At 36.9% G+C, this 10,909-nt stretch overlaps 1 protein-coding gene across 1 annotated transcript; it reads right to left on the reverse strand.

The window, feature by feature from the left end:
• Positions 1-6,400: 6,400 nt before the first annotated feature.
• On the reverse strand, positions 6,401-8,007 carry LOC133841676 (actin, larval muscle). Its single transcript, XM_062274320.1, is given in 5 exon segments — positions 6,401-6,782; positions 6,844-7,342; positions 7,344-7,475; positions 7,477-7,814; positions 7,901-8,007. Coding segments are annotated over 4 exon segments (1,131 nt in total). The 5' UTR covers positions 7,771-7,814; positions 7,901-8,007; the 3' UTR covers positions 6,401-6,576.
• Between the last annotated feature and the right edge of the window lie 2,902 nt (positions 8,008-10,909).

Genomic DNA, 10,909 nt, shown 5'->3' on the forward strand with positions numbered 1-10,909 from the left:
AGAATTATTTCTACTTTACACTTTACCAATAAATTTAGTAAACACATATGAATACTTAATAAAACGTATTACTATGAAAAACATTTAAAAAAAAAAATAAATAAAAATAAATCTTATATAGTGTAAGTTGAAGTAATTTTCGAAAGCATATCCAACAAATCAGCTATCTTCAAATTACTTTCACAATATCTTCACATTTGTCTAAACAATTGTTCAAAATAATAGGAATAAGCAAATTAATAAAAATTATTTGGTAATCTCAGCATGAATTATTACTATATATATAGTATATATATAAACTACATATCTTAAGCTTGAATAGACGCTTTATCAAGATGAAGACAAAATACAAAAATTATTTTAAAACTCTTAGCAACTATCGAAGACGAAGTGCTAGCAATTACATTATTTTAGAAAGTGTATTCAACAAGCGAGATCTTTTCATTCTTATTTTACACTAGATTTTCCTACTTAAGTAAGGAAGTAAGTCAGGCCTTAATTTAAGCATTTTCTCTTTTCAATAATCCTACTATAAGGTGCAAGTGTAAGCTGTGCCAAAAAGTTTGTTGTTCCCAGAATACACCATTCTCAGCCAATTTAAACTTGAATGAAACTACTAAGTTAAGTGATTGTCATGGTCTTTAAAAACTTCTCGTATTACCCTCTGCAAGTGCATAGCACTTTTATTGTATTAGATGCACAGTGGCTCCATCTCCTTCGCCATCCTTTGTATTCATATCGATAGCTATGCGGGTTTGTCTCTCCAACTTGTGAGAGCATTGCAATCACATAAATGGCGTCTGCTTAAAGCGAATCCACATCGATGTACATATGATTGTGTGTGTGAATGGAGAATACTCATGTGTGTGTGTGAGATGGAAGGAAGTGTAGCAACATGTTTCCCACTTTACCTTGTTGCGTTTTGTGCGACGGCAGTCGCTATCCGAGTCGCCATCTTCCAGGTCTTATGTAAATTGCGCGGCTTAAAGTGCCATCTGTTCCCCATTCAACAGCCTGCCAGGCTTCCTCTCTCCATTTAATTCAGCCTATAGAAACCATATTGACTTATGTGACACTTTATTTTTACGATTTATCCCCAAGCGTATTTGTTTTTTAATTTTTGCATAAATTCGCTTAATTCCCGAATTCAAATATGTTAATTAAACTCAAAAATGAAACAGTTCTTTATTAATTCAATTTAAACAACAACTGTTGCCAATTATTTAAATTGATAAAGAAAGAGAGAATTTTAATAACATTTTTATAAAACAGATTGCTCTACATGATAACCAAGAACAGAAAATTAAATGGCAGTAGTTGATGCAATTTGGTGAATAAGAATTATATTCTCTGAAAATCAACCAAGTGCAATATGCGTTGACATTACAGAATAGAAGTGCACTCTTTAAGTTGAGCTCACGAAATTGTTTGAACCAGTTTACAAGAAAAGAAAATAAACTGAAGACATAATTTGCACACAAATTAGTGAGCACGTGGGAAAATTTAACAAGCAAACACTAGACACAAAAAAACGTAAGAAAAGCAAAAAGAAAGAAGTGTCAGTGGGATTAGTCGAGCAAGGTGCCAATGGATTGAAGTTGAATTGAGCTGAGCCAATGAGCAATGAAATATCGACCAGCTGAAGAAGACAGTTCAAAAGAGAGAGAAAGAGAGTGAGTCGGGATAATGCAAACTGTTGCAATGCATCAGCTTCAGTCAAGGATGAATTGTGATGAACGCAACGCACATACACATTCTCATATATATCTGTGTGTGCCCCTTATGGCATATTCGCAGCCCTTTTCAATTCAGTTGCTGCTCATCAGATGGCAAAGCACCTAACTACTAGTCGTATTGCGTTGCTGCAGACGCCTATACATGACTGCATTGGCAGCTTTAAGGCTTATAGCTGGAATGAAGCGATTATTGCATCTTTGTCAATGTTGGCGCAGCCAGTGAAGTGTAGCGAGCCACGGCAAACAACAACCAAACAAAACCAAAAGCAGCCCAGGCTCTCTCTCTATCCTTCCTTCCTGTCCCTGTCTTCTCTTCAGGGCTTATTTATAAAGGTAAGAGGCATGTGTATGTGTGTGGGTGTACGCGGCTTCATAAACTTTGCAGCAATGCCGCCTTGGCGATAAGCACGCATCCTTCTGAAAGGATATGCCAACTCCATGGCAACGTTAAAAGCTCTTTGCATTGGGACCCACAACGAACGTTGAACGTTGACAACATTGATGAGATTCTACCATTCACTTCTCCCTCCTCTCTTCTCTACTATCTCTCTCTCTCTCTCTCTCTCTCTGCTACTTCTCAAATTATCTTTGTGTATATAGTATGTTATGTGCGCTTTTAATTCAATTAATGGCTGCGTCTAATTAAGTACTGCGATTATTGAAAAAGCTCAAAAAAAAAAGAAATGTAATGTGTGTACTAACCAGGGTTGCAATATACAAGATTTTAGATTGACTTCGGTTCGGTTCATGAGTTTTGAATAAGCTTGGTTCGTTAAACACTTTTTAAAGCTCTTAAATTTTGGTTTATGGCGACAAATATTTAAGATGCTTTAATTGTTATTTTCATTAGCTTTTGTAGCCATTTTTTGAATAAAAGGTTCTGTAAATAAAATTTAAATTAAATTAAAAATTGAATTTTTTGTTTTTTTTTACCAGACAGTTGTAAATTTCTTACAGTTAAATAAATATAAAATAAAATAAAATTGTACATTTAGCTTCGACTGCCAAATTTTATTGAAACCTTGTTATTTTTTCTTTATTTAATAAAATAAATTCAAATTCAATAGTACAAGAAAACTCGTTTAGCACTGCCAATAACAAATATTATCAACCCAGTTACTTAAAACAGAATGTATCTGAGGACAAAGTTATGGATTCATTGTAACAGCTGATGGTTTGAAAAGGTTTTCTCGCTTGTCTGTTTTGGGCATCAGAATCATAAAGTTACATTTAAGTTAAATGTAAAAGCTGATGACGGTGATGGTTGATACGAATTGAGGCGATGTCGATGTCGGAGTTGAAGTCGAAGTCGAAGTGAAAATCTGTTAGGGTCAGTTTTGGGGTTTGTTGTTGGTTGTAATGGGGTTGGGTTTCTTTTGTTTATTAATTTCCTGTTTGCATGTGGTGCACCTCAAGCCGGAAAAACAATTTGTTAGCTTGTCAAAAGCAACGAGCAAGCGCCGTCGAGCTCAACTCACGTTCTCGTTTACGTTCCCGTTCATGTCATGTCCAAGTCACGTCCAAGTTCCGTTCGAGTCTCAACACTTCCTGTGTGCCCCTCAAACTCGTTAGCTTGGCTTTAATGTCAATATTTGTGTGCGCATCGCTTGCGAAAATTTACATAATGAAAATGGCAAATAATGCGTTGCGTTTGCACTTCGCATTAGCAGCAAATTATATTGATATCAATGAAAGGGGCGGACAATGGGCGATATACGATGGCTGATGGCTGATAAGAGATGGAAGAGAGATAGGAAACTGACCAAGTGCATTAAATTAGCATAAAATCAACAAGCTAGAACAAGCACAATGGGCAAACTGAATAGCAACTCAGTTATGTAATAGTTACAAAATACAAAACAATTTTCACAAAATGAATGCAGCAAACAAGCAAAACAAACAGCAGTAACAACAGCAACAACAGCCCAACAGATCCCAACTGGACGCCAGCTGCAATTAAATTCAATTTAATGCTCATACAAGAGTGTTAAACAGCAACAAACATGTGTTGCTAATATCTTTTATTGCGACTAAGTAATACTCTGTTACAATTCGTAGAGTACTAAATGCTAAAAAAATATTTTAGAAAATTAAAAATAATTGTTTTTATTTGAAAATCAAATAAATTGATTAATAAATTCTTTCAATTTAGGCAACGTATTTTAATTAGCGTTATCTATGGACAGTCCACAGAAGAATAAATTTAAAATATAACTAATTTAATTGCTAATAAAATTGTTCGAATTTATTTACTATATTTATTTATTACCACTGACTAAGGGCAGTCTGCACAAGGTTGAATTGATATCTAACAAAATCTAACACCAAAATAATGTGATATATGTATACAATTTTATGAATGCAAGTAAGAAATGTAATGAAATTTATTTTTAAACTTTTAATTACTAATCTATAATATTTAACAAATACTAGAAGAAGCATTCTATGCAGAAAACAAAGAAAGTAGCTTCGATTTTCATATACCCCACTTGATTGCTTTGTTGTCTAAGGGGAATAAGTGCAACATTGTGGGCGCTGCCATTCCACTTGGTGGCAAAGCGTTGGCGGGTAGACGGAAAGGCGTATGCAAAATGCCCAGAAACAGCGTCGAATAACAAAAGCTAACGGCTTTCTACTAACTGCCAGGCATTTTATTAAATGGGCCCCATTGCAAAAAGCAAAAGCAAATGCAAACGCCTGATATTTGTTGATAGTCCCAAAGACTCCCCGCTGCTGCATTTAGCTGCTGCTGTCCCGTTGTCTCCAGTTGGTTTCCGTTCTGTGCTGATTGATTGAGTGGCTGACCAACTGGTGACTGAACGCCTGTTTTCAGAGCCAAGAGCCTTTTAACCTGACCCAATTGTTTGGCCCTAATTTCTGTGATTCAGTTTTGGCTAAATAATGATACCGCACTCGGGTTGTCAATGGGCAAATGTTGGCTAAATGGAGCGGCAATAACAATAGACACACATGTGAACCGCAAATCAGGAGAGCCAGAGGTCAGAGGAAGCAGACATTGACTGACCGTTGGACAAATGTAAACTTCCTGACACACACTGCGTATGCGTCATTTGATATCTATAGAAAATGCATGCAATTGACATTTAAGTTGTTGGTCAGGGCGGACTAAGCATTCATAATAGAATTCTATTATCTCGAAATTATCAGAATGTATTCACTTCAATTTGAATGGAATGTTGCAACAAGAGTGAATACATTCGAGTATAATAAGCACATCTATTCAATACTATTTCAGTTGTCTAAGATATATACTTGCTTTAACTTTGGCTTAGTTGAAGACCAAATATTTTTGAAGTTTGTAAAGTTAATCGTTTAACTTTTGCTTAGTTGTGTTTCTAATATATTTAAAGTTAGTCAAAAACTGTAAGTACGCAATTTGAATGGAACGTTGCGTCAAGAGTGAATACTTTCGAGAATTTAAGAATGTATTTCTATTTGCTCAAACCTGTTAACCCGCTTTGTCAAACAGTTGTGCCAACTACTAGTTTGTCAACTCAATTAGTTAGTTTCACTCTTCCGAATTCTAATAGAAGTTCCCAGTCTTTTTGTCATCACCTTTTTTTTTTGTGTTGATTGCGGTGAAAAGTTTTTGTTCGTGTTGACCAAAGTAATTACATAGCGGTTTTTGCACCTGCATTGGCCCAGTTCGTAACCACAATAAACTTTTTGGCCAAGTGACAGCTACAACACTTTTTGAGCTGTTCATTGTTGGTTTTATGTCTTTAGCATGTTGTTTTTAAAGTTACTGCACAACTTTGCCATTGCAGTGAATATTTCAACTATGCACCACACATATTTATATATAGATATATAACATGTAAGCGAAGGGAAGCATAACAAGCATTAAGTTGCTCTCTACTCACACAGCTGATACATGACGTCGTAAGACATATGTACACGGTCATATAGTCACTCAGACGAGGCATAAATCATGGCAAGCAACACAAATACAAACACAGACACCGACACCGACATCTGGACAAGTTGAGGAACTTCCGTGAGATATGCGACCAAGTTGAGCCGAAAAATTTGACAGCTGAGCAAACTGCGTAGTTAGTCCGGCTGGCAATTTAGGTTGTCCCCTATTGTGGATACAGATACGGATACGTTTACGGCAGCAGATACACATACAGATTTGAGTATGGAATAGGATAGCGAGGGAGAGACAGCTACTAGAAAAGTTTACTGATTGACGGTTTTCGTTTATGGTTTGTGGCAAAAGAATTTCCCCCAGTCGTTGACCGGGTGTAATTAAAAAACTTTCGCAGATTTTCCATCGAATTGTTTGACGGCATGTTTTGCTTGCTTCGTTTGTTTGTTTGTTGGTTGGTTGTCATTTTGGACACATATTATATGGTTTTATTGTACATCCGATTGTCTATCTTATTTTTATTTTTTTTTTTGGTCAGCTCCGTGTGTAACTTAGAAACAAATTAAAATCCAAATCGAAATCAAAATCAAAACTAAATATAAAAGATGCTCTGCCTGCTCGTTTCAGGGGTCTCTTGTCTTCCTCCTTCTGCTTCTCCTTCTCCACTTTCACCATTACCTCAATCTTCTTATACTTCTCCATCGTATCGTTCCTCTCAACTTCTTCAACTAAATATAATTTTAAAGATACTTTTGCTGGCGCCCAGATGCAGCTCGCCTGCCTATTGCTAAACATATACCCAATGTCAGATATAAGATATGCGTATAAGATCTTCTCATATAGGCTATATATAAACGCCACTTGTTGTTGTTCTGCGTCGTTTTCTGGTTGTTCTCGTTGTAGTTGTTGTTTTTGCTGCTGTTGTTGTTTCGTTTGTTGTTTGATTGCTTAGAAGCACTTGCGGTGCACGATGCCGGGACCGGATTCATCGTACTCCTGCTTGGAGATCCACATCTGCTGGAAGGTGGACAGAGAGGCCAGAATGGAACCACCGATCCAGACGGAGTATTTACGCTCTGGTGGGGCAATGATCTTGATCTTGATTGTCGATGGGGCCAGGGCAGTGATTTCCTTCTGCATACGATCAGCAATACCTGAGATGCAAAGAATTCAATTAAGTATCTATTACAATTTCAAATAGTTCAGGTTAGTTACCTGGATACATGGTGGTACCACCAGACAGCACATTGTTGGCATACAGATCCTTGCGGATGTCCACATCGCACTTCATGATCGACTGGTAGACAGTCTCGTGAATACCGCACGATTCCATGCCCAAGAACGAGGGCTGGAAAAGAGCCTCGGGTGTGCGGAAACGCTCGTTGCCAATGGTGATGACCTGGCCATCGGGCAACTCGTAAGACTTCTCCAAAGAGGTGGAGGCAGCAGCTGTGGCCATTTCCTGCTCAAAGTCGAGAGCAACATAGCACAACTTCTCCTTGATGTCGCGCACAATTTCACGCTCAGCGGTGGTGGTGAAAGAGTAACCACGCTCGGTGAGGATCTTCATCAGATAGTCGGTCAAATCGCGACCAGCCAGATCCAGACGCAGAATGGCATGGGGCAGGGCATAACCTTCATAGATGGGCACAGTGTGCGAGACACCATCACCAGAGTCCAAGACAATACCCGTGGTACGACCGGAGGCGTACAGGGGAGAGCACAGCCTGGATGGCCACATACATGGCTGGCGAGTTGAAGGTCTCGAACATGATCTGTGTCATCTTCTCGCGATTGGCCTTGGGGTTCAGTGGGGCCTCAGTGAGCAGGACGGGATGCTCCTCGGGGGGCAACGCGCAGCTCATTGTAGAAGGTGTGATGCCAGACCTTCTCCATATCATCCCAGTTGGTGATGATGCCATGCTCGATGGGATATTTCAAGGAGAGAATACCACGCTTGCTCTGCGCCTCATCACCCACATAGCAATCCTTCTGACCCATGCCGACCATCACACCCTGGTGACGTGGACGGCCCACAATGGATGGGAAGACAGCGCGTGGCGCATCGTCGCCAGCAAAGCCAGCCTTGCACATGCCGGATCCATTGTCCACAACCAGAGCTGATGCCTCTTCGTCACACATTTTGGCTTAAGGTTTTGAGTATTGGGTTAAGCGAGCAGGCAGCACTACAAAAAAATACAAAAATCCCAGATAGTTATTCCTTTTTAGATCCTTGTGCGATGTGCGATCGAGATAGGAAACAAGCACTCACGACGTGTATATAGCACAGCGACAGCAATCAGAGTGATTCTCTCAGTGAACGGCATCTGCATTTAAATAAGTTCTATCCGGCATGTCGAACAATGGATCTTTTTCGGCATAGTAACATGTTGATGAATTCTGTGTGCTCAGTGGCACGGATACAAAGGCATAGGGAGGCGACGCGCAGGGAGATATGACAACACATCATTTATTTTTGATCTTCAAATGGTTTGGGTAAGGCGGCTTATTAATCTCACTGGTAACAAGAGGCATTAAACATATGGTATACGAACAACATAGAAGATAATAGTTTGATTAATTATAGAATAAAACCAGCCCTATTCCAAGTAATTTATCTTAAATTGTAATCAGAATACTATAATGTTGTATACCATATTTTTCTATAGCTATGCATTTTAGTAGCGCATGTTTAATGGTATTTTATTCAACTACACTTTTGATTAAACCGATTGACTTGCATATCATTTAGATGTATAACTTTCTTATGTATTTCAATTATTATAATTATTGATTAATTTACTTTTAGCTCTCTCTTTATATAACCATAGTTATATATTTGTATTATTTTAATTGCTGATAATATATGAATTGATTGACTCGACATTAATTTATTATTCTACTTATAGTCTTCTAGCATTTGGATATCAATTGATTATATTAACTCTAGTTTAGTTCTCTAATAATATCTTAAAAGTAACATCAATATACAGATAGAGTATTAAGTAATCATGTAAGTAAGACATTATTTATTAGCTTGTATCATTTCATGTTCTGTAAATGATGTCTGCCGCATTTGCCAAAACGACAGTCTTTGAGTTGCATGACGGCGAATTTGTATGGCAGGACTTGTATAGGCATCCGTTGTGGTTATATTTTTAAGTTTTTATATAAATAAATTCGCTGTACAAAACAATGTAGTGTACTACATACTTTGCGACATTTAGTCAACATTTTAGATGATGTGACAAAATGTCTTTGAGCAGTTGCAGTTGCAATTGCAACTGTTGCACTCATCTCGCACTCGCACTCACTCACTCAGCCCATAGATGGTGCGGCCCGAAAATTTCGTCGCCACAACAAAATAATACAACATGTACAGAATATATAAAAAAAAAATCAGAAAGAAATAATACATTCGCAGAGATTACATTGAAATTAAATAAAATAATCACGTGTGTGTGTGTGTGTGTGTATGTGTGTGTGTGAGCAAAGGCGCGAGTGCATTTCTCGACAATTTCTCGGTTGTCAGTGTCGGCGCATATCGCTCGATCTTAACGTAATATTAACTACAAGATTTATGCCCTGCACTCTGCGTTTTGCTGTTTATTATTTTAATTGAGTGTAGCGCATAATTTCGCTTTATCAAATAAGTGAAGAATGAGGCCTGTCTAGTTAAATAAATGCAGTCTCTACCTTGGAATGTAAGACTCGACTCTACGAATATACGAGTGTGAAGTAGGTACATTCCAAGTCAGAACGGCTCTGGGGCAAAAACTTTATCAAGTGCTTAGCAAAACTATTGAAAAGTACGTGACTGTTGCCACAGGCAGGTACAGACAGTATACGTATCATTGTCAGAACGTTGCATCGCCAAAAACCAGTTGAAATGGCTAAAAATTATGTTCGTGTACTGCACACTTTGGCATCAACTCATACTGGATGCTCCAAACGTTCTAAATTTGGGGTGGAACTCAAAGTTTCCCAAAAAGTTTGTCGGAAGTAATGCTCTTCATTATTGACTTCCTAGTTCTTTTTTTATTTTTATTCAAAGAACTCAACATCATTCAGTTGATTATTGAAAATGTGTGTTATTCAAATATTTCACATCATTGAATAAAAGAAATTTAATACAAATTTTAAAAGCAGCTCGCTTTTTGGCAACACTAATAATAGACAATATATTTCACTATTTAAATTGGTCTATACTAGAAAAATAATACATTGCAAGATTATAGAGAACTTAAAAAATATAGGGCTATCATATTTTATTAAAAGCTTTTCATGTATAACAACATTTTGTAACTTTTTCTGTCTATTTATATACATTATTTAATGTTTGTCATGTTGAAGAAAATAATATATATTTTTGCATTTTTTTGTTGTTCATTATTATGCTTAGATACCGTATGAAAAATTGAATCTAATACATACAACTAAACGGGTACGAGCTGCTATTAACATCTACATTATATTTACAATGATAAATTGCACTTTTTTGATATTTGAAATGTTTAAAATTTTTTTGGTCAAAATAAAAATTTGAAATATATAAAATAATCTAAGCTTTCTATATGAAGATTGTCCAAGCAATAACTGTATAAGAAACTGATATTTTCTATAGTTAACGCAACACTCCCAGAATATATAAAAGAATAATATACATATATTTCAGAATTTGTTTTGGCTTATTATTATTATGTGACAAAAAATACATTATTATGTTTAATATAACTTAATGTGTAAAAGTTGCTATTTATAATTTGAATCATCTAATTACAGTTATTTTACATCTTTAACTTAAACTTTTTTATATTATAAATCAAAATATTAGTAACCTAAATATGTAATTATATTGTCTAAAAAATTCAAAATATTTTAACCTTTTGTTTTTCAAGTTTTTCTAAGCAATAACATTCCAATAAGCTCATATTTTCTATATTTGAAAGTTTACGCACAACCCTAGCAATTAAGAATATGACAGTGAAAAGGGCTATAACAGAGTTTGGCATTGCAAAATGGGCGAAATGGAGAGAAAGACAGAGAATGCGAAGTAGAGGGAGAGAACTGTCCGAAATCCTAACTCTAAAATGGTGGCTAAAAGCGTTGCAGTGATGCGAAATTCACTGGCAGGGCAGACTGGCACCTTGATGACTGGCAGCGGTGCCGATGGTGGTGGTGCAGGGCAGTCAGTGGTGGTGGTGGTGGTGATGGTGGTGCTCCTTTGGGCCACGGTGGCTCTTTGGCACGCAATGCAGCGTGCGGCACTAAAATAAACTTT

The sequence above is a fragment of the Drosophila sulfurigaster genome, chromosome 3 (assembly GCF_023558435.1).
Source record: "Drosophila sulfurigaster albostrigata strain 15112-1811.04 chromosome 3, ASM2355843v2, whole genome shotgun sequence".
NCBI classification, from domain to species: Eukaryota; Metazoa; Arthropoda; class Insecta; order Diptera; family Drosophilidae; genus Drosophila; species Drosophila sulfurigaster.